General features: G+C 33.9%; 1 protein-coding gene across 1 annotated transcript in view; it reads right to left on the reverse strand.

The window, feature by feature from the left end:
• The window catches only part of LRP1B (LDL receptor related protein 1B), a 1,963,100-nt gene that overhangs the window by 587,687 nt on the left and 1,352,776 nt on the right, over positions 1 to 22,637 (reverse strand). The window contains exon 32 of the mRNA XM_025404289.1: positions 18,667 to 18,816. Coding sequence (XP_025260074.1) covers positions 18,667 to 18,816 — 150 coding nt within the window. The remainder of the gene's footprint in view (positions 1 to 18,666; positions 18,817 to 22,637) is intronic.

A 22,637-nucleotide genomic window follows, 5' to 3' on the forward strand; every position in this document is an offset into this window, starting at 1 on the left:
AAAAAACAAAAAAAAAACACATATATTTCAAGGGAGCTGTCCAGATGAACTTCCAAAGCATAGAATATGGTTAAATAACATTGAAATTTTACTCATGTGGTATTTGTTATAGTCACTTCTTCTTCTTCTTTTTTTTTTTTCTTTTTTTTTGAGACGGAGTTTTGCTCTTGTTGCCCAGACTGGAGTCTCGGCTCACCACAACCTCTGCCTCCCGGGCTCAAGCGATTCTCCTGCCTCAGCTTCCCGAGTAGCTGGGATTACAGGCATGTGCTACTATGCTTGGCTAATTTTGTATTTTTAGTAGAGACGGGGTTTCTCCATGTTGGTCAGGCGGGTCTCGAACTCCTGACCTCAGGTGATCCATCCACCCGTCTCAGCCTCCCAAAGTGCTGGGATTACAGGCATGAGCCACTGTGCCCGGCTGGCTACTTTCTATGACTATGGAGCTTTTATATAGTCTACTGTTCATCTAATGGAACTGGAAGAAATAGTTTTCAATTTTTAAAAGTCTTAAATATTTCTCAATTAAAGACAGTACTAGAGATAATGAAATCAAATACATCCTTAAAAGAACAAATGTTTTTGTTTTTGTTTTTTTAATCTAATTTCATAGCAGTCCTCACCAAGCCACAAGTATTATTTGTCTTACTATTACACTAACTAAAGAGTCTTCTTGTAAAGGTTTTGGGTCACCTACCTGTCTTTCTAAATCTCATCACATAGCTTTAGACAATGCACTTATCTCTATGGTAAGATAACAGAATCTTTTTTTCCTCTCATCTCTAATCTTATTAGAGTCAACTCAGCACAAAACAATCTCATCATTGGCTTTCTGAGTACTGTTCGTTTTTGATATATCTATATAAAAATTACATAGAACAATAACACCCACAATTAGAAACTTTAGAGCATACTACTTTTAAAATGTGCACATAGTTATGAGCTCTTCTTTTATCCTAGACTACTCAAAATATTTCTTGAATGGCTATAGTTTAAATATGGAACAATATTAATCAGAATTAAGTTGATACAGATGTCTATTTCAAATTTGTAATGTTTAATACTTTTCTTATACCAGATCACATAATGCTGATATTGATTATGAAAAGGGAGAAAAATAAGACTAAACACAATAATATTCAGGCACTCATTATTTTTAAAATATATCTAAATCTAGGTATACATAGCCCCCCAAATTCCTGTAACTAGAGGCCATCTAAATCTAGATTGGGCTGAATAAAATTGCTGAGTAAAAAGGGCTTTGATCTGATTAAGTTCAGTTTAAGAGAATAAAACTGGCCAGATCATGACATAATTCCAAGACATCCACTACATTCCAACATGAGATCATACCTGGGGTATATGAGCAGACTTCAGGAATACTCTCTTGAGTTATCTTGATTTATTCTTATGCTCTAATTAAAATGCTGCTGTGATTATATTAACTCAAACACCTTTTATAAATCTAAAACACTCTTATTTTCCACTCTAAACATTTTACTCCTTCTTTTTTAAATAAAGAGGGGACATGGGGGCAATACGTAACAATTATGTCCCTGCTCTATACCTATCTATGTACATACATACATTTTCAAATCCGTTCATTTTTAAATAATATAAATAGTGAACAATGTATTTTTTCCCTGAAAATGATTCCAGATAAAGTTAAAATTCAGCAGTTTACAAAGAAGAAACGATCACTATTTAATACTTTTAAGTACGAAATAGTTGATATGATTTAATTATTCCATTTATGTTAATAAGACCATTTTCTGATCACCAATTATAATCTGGTTACAACAACAGTAGTATGATATACTTTAAAATTGTTGTATTTTTCCATTGTGCTAAGTAATTAGCTTTAAGAAGAGCAATCTGTTGGAACATAGCATTTTAAGGTGACAAAAATTGCTGGATGACTATCACACAGAGTCCTTTGGAGATTTTGCATAGTACTTTTCATGTAAATTTTGATGGGCAATTACTTTCATTAATGGTGGTTTGAGTACTTAGAGAAGACAACTATGTACTGTACTTAGTGCTGGGCAAATTGCCTGGATATACTTCATATATTGCTGTTACTTTAATGAATAGTGTTATGGCAATTAGAAGACTGATGGCTTAGAACATTTAGGTAGATGTATTTGAAGTTCCTTGAACTAAGTGATATTGCTCAGTGCGCACTGCAAAGTAACTTATCTTTTTGAAAAGTATTATTTGAAAGCGGAATCACTCAAATTATTTAGCATAATTATAGTGCATTTAAAATAACCTGGATTGTATATCTCAAATTACAGATGAAAGTGCAATACAAGTGTAACAATTAAATCTCTAGATCTTTCACTGAAAAGGGGTTGTAAACACAATATTTAAGTAAATAGAATACCATTAAATCTTTTAAAATGATATATTGTTTGCCGTGCTTCTATTTATTTGTATTATCTTAAGTAGGACATTCGCACAAGTCAGGTATACATATTATAACAATTATATGAATACCTAATATAATTGTACTGATCCTTCATTTATCTAAGAAAATTAATGTTTTAATCCCCGAGACAGACAGCAGCTGGGATTATTTTTCTAAATTGTTTTAAAGATTTAATTAAGGGAACTATTCTCAAGCATTATAGTCCATATTCCACAAATGCTTTCTACTGAGTAATATTTCATAAATACGTGATCTCAGAAAACTGATGTCTAGAGATAATTCTTCCCCCTAAAACCCAATCTTCTTTTAAAGAAAGTTACCAATTTCTCTACATCTAGATAATGTTAACTGCTATAATTCCATAAACATAGAAATAATTCAAGCTTTAATTTTAGAATATTTGAAATTGAAACAAACTTCTTCAAAGTTAAGTTTGTTCTAAATAACTATAGTTATTTTCTTCATATGACTGGTTTATGGTTTATTATTTCTATAAACATTAACTATAACAAATCGAAATAATCATATTTACTAGAAATTTCTCTTATTAAAATGCATAATAATAAAAATGCATAATCATTAATAGTAACATTGGGTATAATAAATTGGAAATAAAGCAAAACACATGAAGCAGAACTAATTCCTTCATCATTAATAATCTTATGCACATGAAAGATACAAGCTTTCAATCAATAATGTTATAGATTACTTTTTGCTAATTGTAAATATATGCATAAATTATAAAATCTATTTTTTGTTCAATGTAAATATATGCATAAATTAACTATGTAATCTATTTCAGTATAATACTTTAATGGCAGCAGTGGAACCACATCAAACATCAGCTATTTTTTAACTAGAATAAAAGTTATGTAGAGAGGGAAATAAGTTCTATGCCTAAGGCACTGAAAAAGGAAAAAAAATAAGCCTTTCCTTCCAAAGGCAAATGTGTTTAAAAATATGGCCAAATAGTCAATTTGCATTTCCTGCTTTCCCTTCCTTAAGTGTTCTTCCTGCAGGTACCTGAATGACTCACTCCAGACTTCCTTCGGATTTTTGCTCAACTGTCATGTCTCAGGGAGAACTGCCGTATCTACTCTACTTAAAATTCTAATTTTTCAGGCTCCTTCCTCCTAACCCAACTCTGAACTCCCTAATCATATGTCCTATTTAAATTTTCTCCATTAGTATCTTTTACCATCTGATAAACTTGATTTATTTGTTTATATGCTATTTTCCTCCACTGGGAATATAAGCTACCTAAGGACAGGGAATTGTTATTTGTTTTATGCTCTGCTGTTTTCCTAGAACCTAAATAGTGTCAGGCTCATGATAATCACTTGATAAATTATTGAATCAGTAAGCAAATCAAAATTAGAGCAAATTAATAACATCAGTATTATAACAGTATATAAGTATACAAATGAAGAAAATCCTGACTCTTCATTAAATTACATTTAAAAGAAAAATATAAACAGAAAAGAAGCATATTCTCTTCTTACCTTTCTCTGTCCACTTTACAATAAAATTTTATACTATCAAGTTTTAAAAACACCAAGTGCTCTCTTTCATTTATTTTTTAAGAATTTCTTTGTTAACCAAAATTTGTAATGATGGGCCCAGAGTCACAGCATCAGGTTTCATAGAGGTAATCGGCTATGAAGGTTAGAAGGGGTATTTTTTGTACAGTGCAGGTTTCTCAACCCCAGCACTATTGACATTTTAGCCCAAATAGTTCCTTGTTATGGGGGCTGTCCTGTCCTGTGCCTTGTAGGATATTTACCAGCATCATATTGTCAAGCTGCTAGATAACAGTAGTAACACCATTGACCCTGCACAGTTAGTATTGTTTAAAATGTCGTCAGACATTGCCAAATGTCTCCTGGTAAGCAAAATCTCCTGGAGCTGAACATCACTGGTGTAATGGGAAGATCTCTGGCTTTGGAGATAGACAGACTTATGTTAGAGACCCAGTTTTGACAGTGATCAATCCAGTTTTCAGAGGTAATACTACAGTCACATTATCTCCACAACATGGTTACTGTTTCTATTAGCACTAATGTGTGTAAGTTATCCAGAACAAAGTAGATGCTCTGTAAATTAGAGTTATTAATATAAATAGTGCATCACAGTGGTTAAAAAATATATAATTAATTTACACATATAAAAAAATTTGTGTTTTTTCAAATAAACACATACAAATGATAAAAGTTGGAGCAGTCTATACAGGCTTTTTAAACATATTTGTAATTAAAATACATTTTTAAAGTAATGTAAATTAATATACAGTTTACTTCTGTTATGAACTGAATTATGTCCACCTTTCCATCCCAAGTCACATGTTCAAGTCCTAAGGAGATGGGGCCTTTGGAAGGTAAGTAGTTTTAGATGAGATTGTGAGGATGAGGCCCTCATGATGGGATTAGTAGAGACACCAGAATGCTTGCTTTCCTTCTCCTTCTTGATGTGTAAGGACACATCAAGAAGACTACAAAGCAGGAAGAGAGCCCTCATCAGGAACCAAATTCACCTGCACCTTGACTTTGGACTTTCCAGCCTCCAGAGCTCTGAAAAAATACATTTTTATTGTGTAATCTACCCAGTTTATTGTACTTTGTTATGGCAGCCCCAGCTGTCTAACACAACCTCATTTTTAATTTTTGCCTAATATTTCACTGTTACAGATATTCCATGATTCATTTGGCTAGTCCTTTATAATGAAGATGTAGATTTTACTTTTGCAATTACAAATACCACTGCAAAGGACAATGTTTGCATATATCTCAGTGCATATATAACTTAGTATATCTATAGGACAGATTCCTAGAAGAAACACAGGCTTTCAAATCTAAACACCATGAATTAAAAAGTTTGCTGCACTATTTATTAACTGTATGTAACTGAGCAGTTAATTCAGGCTAGCTGAGCCTCAGCTGACATTTCTAAAATAAGCAATGTTAAGGGTACATCTCTTAGGGGATTGCTGCAAGAATTACATGAGTATAGATTTGTAAATTAAAAACTACAATGTTTTTAAAAATTTAGACTAACAATTATTCTATTAAAGAGAATATTACTATTAAAGAGAATAATGTTGTTAGGCCTGGCTGTGAGACTACCTTTAAGAACCCAATACTCTCTATAAAGTTTTTGTTTTGTTTTGGAACTCTTTTACTTTTGGTGTGAGTTTAAATTTCTGTTTTTGTTTCTCTTCCATTAAGCTGTTTACTTTCTATGAAAACAGACAGAATCCAATATATTCCTTCTTTCCTTGCATTTCTATATACATATGTACACGTAATAGGTGCCAGAAATGATTGGTTATGTTTTATACATCTTTCCTCTTTTTCATTATCTCCCCATTTCAATTCAAATCCTAATATCTTAACTTTTTATTTTAATACGTGTTTCAATAAATACTTAAATTCTATAATATATTTATGGCCATGGTCATTTTACATAAACATTTGTCTGCTTGTGCTGAAAATATATTTTGGTCACAGTGGAGGGTGTTTGTGTGTGTGTTCATTATTCTATTTATTCATATAGTTTACTATTATTATTTAAATGTACTAAATATAAAGTGCCTTGCTGTGTGTTATGAGTGAAACATATGAATAAAATGTGGTCTCAAATTATGGAGAAGTGAGACATGTCCGTACATGATTATTTTGGGAGACAAAAATACTCCACCGAATTAGGAAAATACCAATGTGTTCAGAGAAGAGAAAGATCGCCAATCACATTGGGGTAAGCAGACATAGTCTTGAAAAATGGATGATGTTTCACTCATTAGGGTAGCTGATGAACAGGGAATGCACTCAAGGAACAACAAGGCAAAGATAAATAACTAAGGCATAATTACATAAAGAAGAAACAGTTTACCCGGATGTAGTGCACATGACTGAAGTAAGGATAGAGGAGAACAAAATGAGAGGAAGGGTTACAGGAGCAAGGCTCTTCCTTATGGTAAAACAGTATTTGACTTGAGTCACAATCCCAGAGCATTCATCTTACAGGACAGGGTTTTAACAAATCTTACTAATTTTTTTGTTGTTGTTGTTGTTGTTGTTGTTGTCGTTGTTGTCTATAAGGCGGGATTAATAATGCTAATAATGCTTTGGATTTTAACAAATCTTATTGATCCTAAGTTTCTTTGTCTATAAGGTGGAACTAATAATGCTGTGATAACAAGATTTAGTAAATGAAAATGAAAAAAAAATGAGCATTTCTGAGTAACACTCATTTATTTCAGTCTCTGAAATTGGCTAAGTAGGTAGTGTCACAGCAGGTCCTAATATAGCAGATTTTGAAAGTTTGGAGATTTGAGATACAGAGAATGAGAGGAAGGTAAGAGGCGACTGCTATAGCTCAGACAAGAAGTTCCTAACCAGAAGGTGAAAGTAAAACAGACGACAACAGTAATAAAACAAGGGAAAAAACTGGTCCAGTTCCCTCTGAGCTTAAGGCAAATGCCTGGGAGAAAACATAGAACTGCTATAGAGAAAGATAATCAGGAGAGGAGTTGCTTTGGAAGTGAGAATTCAGTTTCATTCTATTCAACAAGCAATTTTCCAGTGGTTGTCAATGGAGGGTTTCCATTCTCTTGGGGGAATTAAGGAAATTTGTAAGGTCATTTTCGGCTATCAAAATCACTAGGAACTATTACTGATATTTAGTGGGGAAGGAGTCAAGGAGGGTAAATATCTTATAAAAAACTGAAAATAAAAATTGTCCTGTTTCCTGTGTGACGACTGAATACCACAGTGGACATTTATATTGATGAAAAATCTTGTTTACAGGTATCTGAACTCAGAATGTAACTCTTTTACATCTAAAGACAAAGAAGTTTCCACATGGTTTTAAGAAATACTAAATTTTCCATGAATATAATTGTTCTTTATATTGCCCAAAATGTTACCAAAAATTGTTCATCACTTCAGAAAAAGCAAGCCATCAACATCAATTCCACTTGTTATTTTAGAGCTAAGAGCACAGCATACCTGCATCAGTCTGCATTTTTAGCTATTTCACTTCTAGTGATGCTTTATATGAGAAAAAGCAGTTATTTATTCAGATATAGTGTGCCCAAAGCATTTGTAAATTGAATTGATTTTTTTTTATTTTAAATTACTTTGCTGTTATTTCTCATTTTATTACAGTCAGGGAATTACATTTTATTTGTTATTTAAAAAAGGGAGGAATTGACCAGAGCCAATCCTATAAATTCAAGACTATTTAAAGAAACCCTCAAAGGTGCAATTTTCAACTAGTTACTTTTTTAGCAGAATGGAAAGAGAGGTATATATGTGAATTCTTAATCAAGTAGATTCTATCTAGTCAAGCTGTCCTTATGAAGGACCATCCCTGACTCTTACATTCATGAGCTTACAAACACCTCTGTCTCTCCTCTAGGTCTCTTCCCACTCTAGCCTTCATCCAGGGCGTTTTCAATGCTACATTCCTCATTAAGTCCCCTTCTGAAGACATTTGGAAGTCTTACTTGCATTTTTGTACAATGATTTGCATGGATCAGTTTTATATGTATCAATCTGTTTTCCCCATTCATCAGCATTTCTAACACCATGATATTATCTTACAACTCTCTTCTGTCCTTCATAACACTTAAGCACATAAGCCCTGACTAACTGTGGTCAGTGTTGGTCCTATTGAAATTTTTTTTTTCCTTTTTTTTTGAGATAGAGTCTCCCTCTGTCTCCCAGGCTGGAGTGCAGTAGCATGATCTCAGCTCACTGCAACCTCTGCCTCCCAGGTTCAAGCGATTCTCCTGCCTCAGGTTCCTGAGGAGCTGGTACTACAGGCACATGCCACCATGCCTGGCAATGTTTTATTTTTAGTAGAGACGGGGTTTCACCATGTTAACCAGTATGGTCTCCATCTCCTCATCTTGTTATCCACCCGCCTTGGACTCCCAAAGTGCTGGGATTACAGGTGTGAGTCACTGCACCTGGCTGGAACATTTATTTTAGACAAAATATAATGCAAAACCCATCACAGTAACCCCCAGTCCTCAAAACATTGTGATAAACACAGACATGCATTGATTGCGGTATTAGGGGCATTTCTGTAACATTTACAGGTTTCTGTAGATCATAGTTTACAAATTGTAGAAGTAAAGGACATTTCAGAATCTGATTGACTCAAATTACTTTCAGAAAATAAAAATATAGAAATTGAAAGTTTGTTTTCTCTCATAAAGGAAATAAATAAACCCCTCTCTCCTCCTCCGAAAGAAAGAAAGAAAGAAAGAAAGAAAGAAAGAAAGAAAGAAAGAAAGAAAGAAAGAAAGAAAGAAAGAAAGAAAGAAAGAAAGAAAGAAAGAAATGAGAAAAGCAATGGAGAGCCCAGGGCAGAGAGAATGGAGTAAAAGAGAGAAGAAAAAGTAGGGAGGGAAGGAAGGGTCTTCTGAAAAGCAAAGTTTTTTTTGAAACTTGAAGTTTCAGCTGCTTCTCACATTCAGGGAAAGAGAGAGATTTAGTAAGCTTTGAAAAAAAAATCTGCACTTGACAACATGTAAAGTGGACTTGCATTGTAGGAAACAGAAGAGACTCCTTAAGGTGAACTATAAGAGGTAAGGAATTTTTAAATTATCAGACTCCCCACCTTGTTATAAAAAGACAGCATATAGACTCCTTTCAAACCAGATTTCAATGTAAATCTGCAAGTGCTCAGTTTGAGGATAATAAGATTAAATGCATCAATCCCAGAACCTGTCATTTGCCATCATTTATAATGTTCCATAGATTCCATGACAACTAGCCATAATAATTTATCTTAAGAGTAGAAAAAAGACTTTTGATGATTTCTGCATGCCAATTTTACAAGGTTTTGTATTATACGTATTTTTTAAATTTTTCTATCAAGTATATCATATTAAGTATATCTTAGAAAATTCAAAAAAGGGTGCAAGTTGAGCACTTAGATATTTACTTTTAAAGTTCTAAAATTATTTATTATACCAAGTAATATTTTGCTGAGAAGAAATAAACATAAATTTTGAAAGCTTATCATTGATTATCATTGAGAATTCAGCTGAGAAAGCTTAAGAGTTGGTGCAGGTAAAAACTAATTTTTTTTTTTTTTTTTTCTGTCATTAGCAGTAACTCACATTTTTTTTCAGTTAGCAGACAGGTTAAACAATTGTAAGCACTTTGTCATACAACATCTAGAGGGAACATTTTAAACCTTTAATCCCCAACAATATGAACACTGTATTCATTCTTGAACAAATGAACATGACATTCTCTGATATGCAGATGGTGTCTGGAAGTGTTTTAATCTGACAGCCTTGACTTTCCCATGGGTAAACTACCCATGTGTCTTGAATCTCCATAGCAGCTATTGTGATAACTTTGTTTGTGAGGTTAGCCCACAGAAAGCACGAACAAATGTCCTTAAGGGTTATGTTTGCTAAAGCCTTTCAAGGGCTCCCTAAAAGACAAATGATGAGCTTATTTGGTTAATATTGACTGAAAACAAATGTTGTGTGTGTAACCAAATCAACAGAGCCAACTTTTTTCTCATTACTAGACTGTGACATGAGTCTGCAAATACACACAGAACATACCTTTTTTGATTGATCCTCATAGTAGCCAAAATTTAATCTCTTTTTAATGTTTACTGATTAAGCCAATTCCTGGAAAACTGCCACTTGAAATAGGTCAATAGTATAATATATTAAATTGTGATAAACAGAAAAATTTAGCAGAGAGAGCTTAAATATTTATGGAAATCGTGTAATTAAAGGCTTTTTTTTTTTTTTTTTTTTTTTTTTTGGCCTTTACTTGTGACTCAAAGTTTCTTTTAGCTCATAGTGAGGTTAGCCAATTGCAAGTGATTCTAAGATTTGATGGTTGTTGGAGATAGCTACTTAGATATTTATAGGTAGCACAAACCTATTCTAAGACAAATTAAGCAGTTTTATGTTGTAAACTCCTACCAAATTCTTAACTAAAAGTTGAAATAGTTTTGCCTAACTTAAAAAACAGATTAAAATGAATTCTGACTAGCATAACTTCACAAAATGAACTTTACTTTTTTTGTAATTTTTATGTTCTTTTGTACTGCTTTAACCTATATAATCATTTATTTAAAACTATTTCCTATTTAGTTAAAACTAATAATTTGATCACTAATGAATGGATCAACACGTTAGTGATAAAAATCATGTAAGGTTAAAACATTACCTTTACTTTAATGGCAAAATCACAATTACTTTTGTGCCAACATACAGAGAAATAGATAAGGATATATATATATATATAACTGTTAAAGATTATATATGTGCTTGTGCACGTATGCTTGTGCATATATATGTGTGTACATACATACACACACATATAATAGACTGAATATTTGTGTCCCTCAAAAATTCATACGTTGAACTCTTAATCTCCAATTTGATGGAATTAAAGAGTGGGATCTTAGGAAGGTAATTTGGTCATGAGAGTAAAGACCTCATGAATGAAATTAGTGAACTTATAAAAGGATCCCCAGAGAGCTCTTTCTCTCTCTCTCTCTCTTTTCTCTCTCTCATTTGCTGCCATGAGAAGATACAAAAAGTAAGCAATCTATAATCTGGAAATGGGTCCTCACCAGAACCCAACCATATTGGCACCCTGATCTCAAACTTTCAGCCTCTAGAACTGTGAGAAATAAATTTCTGATGTTTTTAAAGCCCCTCAGCCTATGTTAATTTGCTATAGCAGCCCAAGGTAAGACATACAAATATATAAATAAAAATATACATGACTACACTTTGACACTCAAGTAGAATATGTCTTGATAATTTTGCAATTTAACTACAAATATCATGGTAAATGCAACTTCCAAAGATCATTTAGTACCATAAAACAACAACAACAAAAAGCATATACAAAATGAAATATAAACGAGAGCATCTGTGCATATAGTGTAGCAGAGAATAATGAATAAATCGCTCATAGGTGTGAGTGAATGGTGGAGGGTAAATTCAAACTCATACTCCTTACAGGGCCCAGGGCTCCAACTCTTGATCTTGACAAATTACTACATGATTCATTGTAATAAACAATGTCAAGAGCATCTGTGATTAAATGATACGCTGACCATTAAATACACACATGTCAGTGATTCTCTATTTAGACATACTGACTTCAGGTTTGCTTAAATATGATTCATAACCTCAGTTCTATTTTAAAGCTATGATCTATTAGCACCAGGTCTTTCATGTCCCAATAAAAAAGTACAAAATACAGATAAGCTATCATCCTTCTATTTCCTAAATTCCATCATAATTTTCAACAAGAGATAAGACTATTTTTGTGAGAATATTTGTTTCGTATGTGTATTTTCTCTTATCTCCATGAATTTATTTTTTCCACTTTCTCTTCAGTGTAAATACAACATATGCAGTCTGCTCTCAAACTGCATATGCAGAAAGGAAAAAAAAAATATGTTAAATAAAATCCATAAATAACCCAGAAACCCTAATTTTAGTCAATAGTTTTAAAGTCCTGATCCTCATAAAGACACTAAAAACTCAACAGCGACTTGATTAACTTGAGCTTGCCTCACTGTCTCCTGCAGGCATTAGTGACCAGAAAAATGTCAAAAGTTGTGAGAGAAAAGGTAAATTAAAAAAAAAAAAAAATCCCTATAACTGAATACTAGGTAATCAACAGTAAAATATTACATAACTGACTATACGCTATTTTATAGCACAAATAATTTAAAATCACATAGTAAACTGTTTTACAGTATTATTATTATTTCATAAAACAGAAGGCTTTTTTTTTTTTAATTTGTATTTATTTATTTTTTTAGACAGAGTCTCACTCTATCTCCTAGGCTGGAGTGCAGTGGCACAATCTCGGCTCACTGCAACCTCTGCAGCCCGGGTTTAAACGATTCTCCTGTCTCAGCCTCCTGAGTAGCTGGGATTACCGGCACCCGCCACTACGCCTGGCTAATTTGTTTTTTGGTTTTTTTTTGTTTGTTTGTTTGTTTGTTTGTTTGTTTGTTTTGGTATTTTTAGTAGAGACAGAGTTTCACCATCTTGGCCAGGCTGGTCTTGAACTCCTGACCTCATGATCCACCTGCCTCAGCCTCCCAAAGTGCTGGGATTACAGGTGTGAGCCACCATGCCCGGAGAAACAGAAGTAATTTTATAAAAGAAAATTCCATTTAAAAAATTTGCAAAATACTTAGAAAAATATCTAAGAGAAAAGATTGTAAATATAATTTTAGGGCAACTAGTTATTATTGTATATTAGAAAGTAGAAGCTTTTGTATTTGCCAGCTCTGACAGTTAGGAAAACTGACAAGATCATCTTTAAAAATAGAGAAGATGGAAGGCCGAGGTGGGCAGATCACCTGAGGTCAGGAGTTCAAGATCAGCCTGGCCAACATGGTGAAACCCCGTCTGTATTAAGAACACAAAAATTAACTGGGTGTGGTGGTGCATGCCTGTAATCCCAGCTACTGGGGAGGTGGGAGGCTGAGGCACGAGAATCGTTTGAACCTGGGAGTTGGAGGTTGCAGTGAACCAAGATCGTGCCACTGTACTCCAGTCTGGGCGACAGAGTGAGACTCCATCTCTAAAACAAAATAAAATAAAATAAAATAAAAACAAAAATGGAGAAGAATTTGATGTGCAGAATTATAGGTTAGTCAGCTTTTATCTAGCAACTTGAAAGGTGTTAATAGTCCTCATTAAACAGTCATTGCACCCAAAGTGTAAATCACATCTGCCTAAGTGAGCCCCCTGGAGAACAGGAGAAGCACAGACAGTGCTCTATTTGAGCCATGACAAACTTAAAAGATTTCTAACTTAGAAAATTAACCTTATCACCTGGGAAGATTTATGTTAATGTAATTATGTTTTATGTTAAGAAGTAATAATATAAAAACTGTAAAATCAACAAAATGTTAAGCAGTTGTTAGTTCACACAGCATTCCTTCAATCTCTCATTATCTCTTCAGGTCTTTACTCAGAAGTCACTGTCTTGGCAAACTCTTGGCTACTCAGACTCAAATTTCACCCCATACATTTCCTTATCTATTTTCCCTGATCTGCTGTTTTTTTCCCTTAACATTCAACTATCTTATTATATGTTTTACAGATTTATCTGCTTTATGGTCTGTCTTCCATGTTACTATGCAAGCTGGGATTCTTGCCACCATGTATATCAGCAGTTGGCACATAGTGGGCACTGATAAATGCTTGCTGAAAGAATGAAAGAATGAATGGCAATTGATATTTATTGCTGTTAGGGGTGAAAGTTCTACAACAAGTAGTTACATTGCCTTCTCAGGAGTTTAACTCAAGTAAGAGTCAGACTTGACATTAGTATGTTCTTAATCTGTATTTACCTCAGGCAGAATACAAGCTCTGTTCAACCACCACCAGAAGATCTTCGTAGAAAATCCCGTATCCTGCCCACTACAAGAGAGGCCTATTCTCCTCTGTATATTATACCAGCTCTACCAGGTGACTTTTTTTTTTTTTTTCCTACTGAAGTCCCCTCTAGTGGTACAGTTGGGTGTTGGCTGCCTTAACTCCATCCTTTTCTCTCAGCAACTCAATGTCACCAATGTAAATGATGACCAAACCAGAGGTGACACCTGGTGCCCTCTGTGCTGAAGCAACAACAGAAGGTTATTGTAGGGATTTTTGTTGTTACTTTTTTGTAGAATGCTTGGCTTTTATAGTGTTAGCCTTCATAGCCTTCATAGCTAGCCTAAAGAGTATGTTAGTCTGCATGGTATTTTTCTAAAATATTTTTAAAAAAAGATTCCTTGCTAATAATTAAAAATTATGAGATTTCAAATAAACATCTGTATTTCTTCCTTCTCCTCAAAAATAAAAGATATGGTGCAAATGGTTAATATTTCTTATGACAAAAATAAGTGGAGCTGAGAGGTGTTCTACCATAAGTGGGACATTCATTGTTCTCACTCCATCATAAATCCTGCCACTCCCAAGCTAGTTGAGATATTGCAGGCCTAGACTCAGATTCTACTTAATATTTATGTTGGAGCTATTTAGTTTTATCACCCCTGACATACTTTACTCATTCATAACCTGCTTAACTCTATTAAATTTGGAAGTTCTAAGTCTATTCGTAAATAAATGACTAGGTAAAAATATGAATTAGTATCTATAGCAGTGCAAAAAGTGACTACAAAACTTAGCACCATAATACATTCATTGTCTCACATGGTTTCTGTGGGTCTAGAATCTGGGAGCAGCCACGTGGGAGGTTCTGGTTTGGAGTCTCCCTTGAGGTTACTTTACAGCTGTTGGCTTGTGCTAAAATCTTGACTGAGGCTAGAGGTTCAGCTTTCAAGATGACTAGTTTACATGGCTGCTGGCTGGAGATCTGCATTTCTTCCAACATGTACTTCTCCATTGGACTGTTTGAGTGTCCTCATAACACGTCAGCTGGCTTTGCCCAAGGACAGTGATCCAAGAGAGGGCGAAGAAGCTCATGTTTTTTTATGACTTTGTCCCCAAAGCCACATATCATCACTTCTGCCTTATACTCTCCACTAAAAATGAGACACTACCCACGCTTAAAGGAATGAAAGCTAAGCTCTACTTATTAAAAGGAGAAATAGTAAAGTGTTTATGAAACATATCTTGGTTTAGAGGTCAAATAATTGCTTTATTTTGATCTGGGTACTATTCTAAGTAAAACTAAGAGCCTCAAGTGGTTCCAATTTATAATCCTTGAGGTTTAAAAACTTGCGCAAAGTATTCAAAGAGATTTTTTTAAATTCAGCTTTAGGATAAACTACTCGTAAATTTTAGTGAAAGACAAACTTTCAGTTACTTATCATTCAGCACCTATGTAGCCTCTTTGGGGAACCGTCATACACTTGTATATACTAATCACTTCATAGCACAATGACTTGTTTTCTGGATGTGTAATTTCAGGATCACTGTAGACAAATTTCTTTTTAAACATGTGTAACTGCAGTCTTCAGTAATCCCCTGGATATTGGTGAGGTTCCCGTGTTTTACTTTTTCATTGCCTTTATTATATGACTGTAGTATTCAGCCTGAGCAGCAAGCAGGTCATCACATTTTTCTTTTTTTCTTCTCAAAGAGAAAGGGTGGAGGTTTTGAAAGAAGGAGAAGCCTGAGGAGAAGAGAAAGTTTAGAACCAAGCCAGAAGCCAGAAAATGTTATAGAGATTCCTCCCCTGATTCTCTTTGGTTATGGACTTTAAATTTTAAATCCTCAGACTGCTAAGTGTATTTCGATATGTCCAGTTAACATATTGCCAGTAGAGGCATTAGGAAGTTTTTTGTTTGTTTTGAAGCTGAGTCTCACATTGTCACACAGGCTAGAGTGCAATGGTGCGATCTCTGCTCACTGCAACCTCCACCTCCCGGGTTCAAGTGATTCTCCTGCCTCAGTCTCCCGAGTAGCTGGGATTACAGGCACCCGCCACCACACCTAGTTAATTTTTTTGTATTTTGAGTAGAGATGGGGTTTCACTATGTTGACCAGGCTGGTCTCGAACTCCTGACCTCATGATCTGCCTGCCCCAGGCTCCCAAAGTGCTGGGATTACAGGCATGAGCCACTGTGCCTGGCCAAGAGGTTTTGTTTGTTTGTTTGTTTGTTTGTTTTAAATATTTATTCTTTATGTTTCAGGGCTACTCAAATTATGGTGGCAAAAAGGTGTATACTTACACAGCAACTTACTTGTTAAGAGAATTTTAATTTCTGAATGTGGGGTTTCTCTGCAAAGCTGATGTCATATCAGATTCACAGGGTTGACACAATATGGGCATTATGATCTTACTCAAACTTTCTCCTTCTTTCATTTATCAGTTGACAAACCTAACAGACGTTATTTTTAGCTAAGATAGATACCTGTTCCATTTTTTGATACTATATTTACAGCATTGAGCTCTGTAAGTTTAGTCTTCATTTCCTACTCAGAACATGGTCAGCAGAAATATTAGCAGAAATAAACCTTTAGAAAGCCTTAAATATTCCTACGAGGCAACAATTTTATTATACTTTTTTCCCTTAAAAGTCACTGACTTTCCTTGAAATGTTATGCAAGATTTTTAACACCTTTCCTCTAATTTATTGAGTGCATTGCTTATGCTATTTGCTAGTTTGGGTTTCATAAAGTACACTGGAAATAAGTTTTTGAAAACATAACGTGGGTGATGATTTAGAGACTGTTGCAGATTATTCAATTACTTTCGGAATTTAAACTCTGCTTATTTTTATTTAAAATATGTACAAAGACTCATAAGATAAAATATTAGTGTTCATTTTCCAATACTGAGTAATATATTGCTTTTTTAAAAAGTCATCTTATAGACACTATAAAACAATTGTCAATAAATTCCTACTGTAAAATAACCTATTTATCAAGTACAACCCTTTTGTTTTATATATAACTTCTGGATATATACAAAGAAAAGAATGTCAATATAATGCTATATAAATAGCACAGAAATTGCCCAAAGACTCAAAAAAAATTGGAGACTTAAATACAAGATAGTTTCTCTTTTACACATTTAAATTCCTCATCTGAAGAAAAACTATTTAAAAAAAAAAAAAAAACTGATTCTAAGAAATAATTTAGAAACAAAAAAAAGTAAGAGGTATAGCAGAAGGACAGTAGTTTAAGAATAAGCTTAAGCAAATGAAAACCACTAAACATCTGATGAAGTATTCTATCACATATCTGGAAATTCCCAACTAGGGAAATGTAGAGAGTGCTTTAAGGACCAAATTCACAGGCATCAGATGACAACTTTGACATTTCCATGGAATTCTACTTTTCAAAAAGTACATTCATTTAGAACTTCAGGTGATTCTCACAACTTTGTGATATAGGCAGATAGTTTAATGTCTATTTTCCCTATAATAAAAATTGAAATAGAGATCATCTTAATACTTAAGTTTTTTTTTTTTTAAACAATCTCCTTTTTTCCTTCCTTCACGAGAGAGGAAGACTCATTCTTAAATAATAATTTGCAATAATTAAACCTTATTCACCTTCACCTAGATATTTTTAATTTAATTGAAAATCAAAGATAAAAACATATTTTTGTCTAGAAAATGGATTCCCAATTCTGTCTCAATTAACCACTATTTATTAACATATACTCATGAACATTAGCAAAAAATATATATAATAAAACAAAAGCAACAAAAATACCCTCACAAACCTGAGAAACTAAATGTTCTCAAATGGCTAAAAGATTTAGAATATAGAATTAAAAGGCATAATTTTTTACCTATATAAATAAATATAAAAATATATTCAAATGAGATTTTCATAAATTGTATAAGTTTTTTAAAGTTATTCTGACTATATCACAATATTCAAAATTATACATATTAAATAATTTTCTGATTATCATCCTGTAACCAAATGCAATTACTGAAATTCTATGTAGATTATCCAGTTCTCATACCCTTCACCTACTGCGAACATCAGCTTAGAGTCAGCCATTCACTAAATCAAAACTCAGCCATCCTCACCAAAGAGTTCTTCTTCATGCTATCCACTCAACATCTTTTGAAAAATTCAAACTATCTTCTTAAACTGAAACTTACATTTCAAAAATGAGCTTCTAATATCAATATAGTAGAGGTTAACTATTTGCTCCATGGCAGCCACACCTCCCTTTTAGTTTCCTAATCATTTTACTTACCTGGCACCTTTTTTTCCCCAGAAGATCGAATTCAAAGGAATGGAAATAAGACTCAAATAAGTAAAATTTTTACTCACTCTGAAACACTGAAAAGAATTATTCAATGGGAAATTATATCAATCATTGGTCAAATGGACCCTGTTGTCTTGTCTTTTGAATTCTATCTATGGATCAAGCTGTTCTTTATTAAATGGAGATAAGCCAGGTTTGACTTTATCGTGACAAATGCACAAGGCCCTTACACTTTAGAGGACTATAGTAGAACACAGAAAATAATAATTATAAAATAATATAAGTCATAGTACACCAAGAATCAGTAACAGTAAAGTTAGTATTGCTAACGCTAAGTTTCTGATCTGGATAATCTTATAAGTCTGTTTGCTAAAGAGGAAAAGAAGGAAGAGAAGAAAACCTCGCAGAAGTGTGCAATTTGAATGTAGTTCTGATGTTAGCAGTAACTTTCCTAAGATTTTAACAAGTCATAATAAATCAACCCTCATTCAATACAAAGCAACCAAGCTATAGAATCATTTCACTTACCCATGATGGTTAGGGCTGTAGCTTTTGTTAATTCTTCTTTCATTGACTCGATTACTTCTAAATTACCACCATCCAGGTTGCATCTATTTATGGTTCCATTCCCCGAACTGATCCAGTAAAGCTTGTTTTCCACATAGTCTATCGATAGACCTGTAATTAAATTTTACAACTTAAACATAATGATAGCAACTTAAATTATAATATTCACCTAGCACCACTGGATTTGAGGGCAAAGAATAAGTTGAAAGCTCAGATTTTTGTCTTTACAAATAAGATCTGGCTAATAGGAAAATACACATATGTTGTTTTCGTTTTTTTTGTTCTTGTTGTTGTTTATTTTTTAGAGACAGGGTCTCACCCCGTCATTTAGACTGGAGTGTAGTGATGCAATCATAACTCACTGCAGCCTCAGACTCCTTGGATCAAGCAATCCTCCCGTCTCAGCCTCCTGCATAGATAGGACTACAAATGCGCACCACTAGGCCCAGCTAATTTTTTTCATTTTTTTTTTTAAATAACGGGGGCTCACTATTTTGCTCAGGCTGGTCTTGAACAACTGGGCTCAAGGAATCCTGTCACCTTGGTCTCCCAAAGTGCTGGGATTACGGGCATGAGCCATGGCACCCAGCCAACATAAACAGTTTTAACTGACAGAGAAACATTATACTTTTATAGGCACTTAACAGTTATCTCTATTGATTACTGACCTAATCTTGTTCCTCTGAAAGAAATTACAGTTCAAGTTTACAGATACAAAAAATAGTACCTAGAGTAGATAAGAAATCTGTGTTCACAGCTAGTTAGTGGACATTCCAGATATTTTTAGAAAGTTTCTGTTTCCAAATTGAGTGCCTGACCTCTTCATTATGCCACTTTGCCTCAGAAAGTTTTAATGTGTAATGACTCATTCGGGATACTAATTTAACTGATGAAATTTATAATTACTCATCTATTTTCCATAAAATTTACTTAGGCAGTTACAGATTTAAATTGGTGATTTCATCCCTCTTCAAGTAAATCCAGAAATGGAAGATTTTCAGCAAATAGTAATTTTACCAAAGCACAGAATTAAAATGCGCTCATTTGGAGGCTGATATGGGGGAGATAAATCTTTCGGCAAGTGAGTGAATCAAGTCAATGGCTTAAGACGCTAATCTCGACATGGCACAGTGTGTCACTGGAGGTAAGGCTGGACTTTATTGTATTTTATGGGCAACTTCACATATTATAGTGGTGGCCATCATTTTCAGAGGTCTCAGGGTAGGTACTTTTTGTGTGCTAAAGGTCCTTGGCATACATCTACTTAACTACTGTCATGCTCAGCAGCATCAGTATCCACATTTTAACAATAACTCTGTGGAACCATGTTGGCCTTCTGTGATCCATAATTACTCATGGAAAAGTGCATGTGGGCATATACTCAGGCAGACAATGCAACCAACTGTTCCTGGGATCTCTCTCAGAGAATAAAGTGGACAAATCACAGATCATTCCTTCCCTTAAAAAACAATGAAAGGAAAGAAGGGCAGATGATTGAAAAGACACACAGATTCAAGTGCATTGAGAGAAGGTGAAATATAGCCTAATAATTCTCAATTACAGGGATTCCCAGGACAAAGAATGTGAATAATTATAGGCATTTAACAGTTATCTCTATGGATTAGATCCTCTTCCCCCCCCCCCCCCGCCCGTGAGTTGGTGTCTCACTCTGTTGCCCAGGCTAGAATGCAGTGGCACAATCATAGCTCACTGCAGTTTTGAAATCCTGGGCTCAAGTGATCCTACCACATCAACCTCTTGAGCTCCTGGAATTACAGGTGTGAGTCACCTTGCCTAGTTCTTTTACTTTTTCTTTTAATACGTGTATGATTCTATTTTTGGAAAGACCAAGGTAAAGCTAGTTTATGCTCAGAGTCAGGATGTGTGGAATGTGAGGTAATGATTGGCCACAGGGCTACTGTGTTTCTAATTAAATTCTGTTTCTTGATCTGGGCGCTGGTTATATAGGCAAATTCATTTAATCAACATTCATCAAGCCATATATTTAGGATGGTTTACTTTTCCATATGTATGTGATTCTACCATATACAGTTTATATTTAAAATGTGGGAGGAAGCTAGGGAGTATAGGAAGTGTAAACAAAAAAAATAAAACCTCCTAAATCAATTCAATACACAATGCCAAGGAATTTAAAGAAGTGGGGGCTTCACAGAGGAAAGAATTTTGTCTCTCTCTCTCTTTTTTTTTTGGATCTGAGTTCACCCAGAGTCTATTATTCAATGTCTTTGCTTCTGGACTGTGACTAGAGGAAGCAGACTTTGTCATAGTCAGCTTATTATATTTGCTGTCTAGCATGATGACTAGAATAGAGAAGAAAAATAATAAACATCAAATAAATGGACAGACTAGTTAATTCCATTATGAAACTATAGCTTGTTTTCAAAGAGTTCTGCCTAGGAAAGTTTAGTTATCTTCCCAACTGAATTTTTTTTTTTTTTTTTTTTCAGATGGAGTCTTGCTCTGTCGCCAGGCTAGAGTGTAGTGGCACGATCTCGGCTCACTGTGACCTCTGCTTCCTGCGTTCAAGTGATTCTCCTGCCTCAGCCTCCCAAGTAGCTGGGACTATAGGCATGCGCCACCATGCCCAGCTAATTTTTGTATTTTTAGTAGAGATGGGGTTTCACCATGTTGGCCAGGATGGTCTCGATTTCTTGACCTCCTGATCTGCCCACCTTGGACTCCCAAAGTGCTGGGATTACAGGTGTAAGCCACCGCACCTGGCCTCAACTGAATTTTTTAATGTACTACTTATACCCAGATACTATAACAAGTACAGAGGAAGAGCAATGATTCAACAGCTCTACTTAGTATGGCTTAAATATTTAAATTAATTTTAACATTGAATAGCATCAAATTAATAGTTTTAAGGTTCACAAAAACGATATTTAAAGTTTCTCTATTAATCTCTCTCTATATATATGCACAGATGCATATCACGTAACTCCTTCCATGTATCTTCTTTCCTGTTAAATATATTAGCTTAACCCTTAAATGTTCTTGGGTGCATGTATTCTCAGGTTCATAAAACAGAATTGCAATGCTTTAACATTATTATTATTAATTTTAAAAACTGGTGACATAAGCTTTATATTCATAGTATAGATATATATAGAAGTATAATACATATCTCTGAAGTTTATTAATGCAAATGTTTTTGCATCATAAGATTTTTCATTTTGTTATTATCATTCACTTAAGTCCTAACAACACTAAATGATTAATTGGTATAAATGGTGTTGGAGTAATTTCTGAATCAGTTCTCTGTTCTGCTAATATTTTAAAAAATGAATCACTAGGCAGTGAACAAAATTGTTTAATGCAATTAAAACTACTCAGTGATGTTAGAATGCCAAATCAATACCCATGAGAAAACAGGTCAAACGTGAGCATATTTATAAAACTGTCCTGGAACCTATGCAAAGAAATATAATTATGTCTGTTCTAAAGGATCCTCAGAATGGGTGACTGAAATTTGAAAATCTTCAAAAGGGCCATAGAATCTGTCTAAAGAACATATCAGTTGTAACACAGTCTTGTTTTTATGAGACATATTTAACTAATTTTTGAAGCATCTGAATCTGGCTATCAAACGAGGAAATCTAGATAGAATAACATAATAAGTATATATTTAAAAAGTCACCATTTAAATCGAGAAAAAACTTTAGGAAATGAAAAAATTATCTTTTTTACCTATCTTTTCTATTTTTATGAAAATACAGTTAACCCTTATGCTTTAATTCTAACATTCCTTATTATCAGTCCCAAATTTTCCTTTATATATTATTTTATTTGAACATTTTAATTTAAATAGACCAGCTTAATTTTTATGGAGACAATGAAAATTGCAAAAATTATGTAATTTCTCTCATAATAGAAATATTCTACATATTAATATAAGAAAAAACTAAATA

Source organism: Theropithecus gelada, chromosome 12 (genome assembly GCF_003255815.1).
Source record: "Theropithecus gelada isolate Dixy chromosome 12, Tgel_1.0, whole genome shotgun sequence".
In the NCBI taxonomy this organism is placed as follows: Eukaryota; Metazoa; Chordata; class Mammalia; order Primates; family Cercopithecidae; genus Theropithecus; species Theropithecus gelada.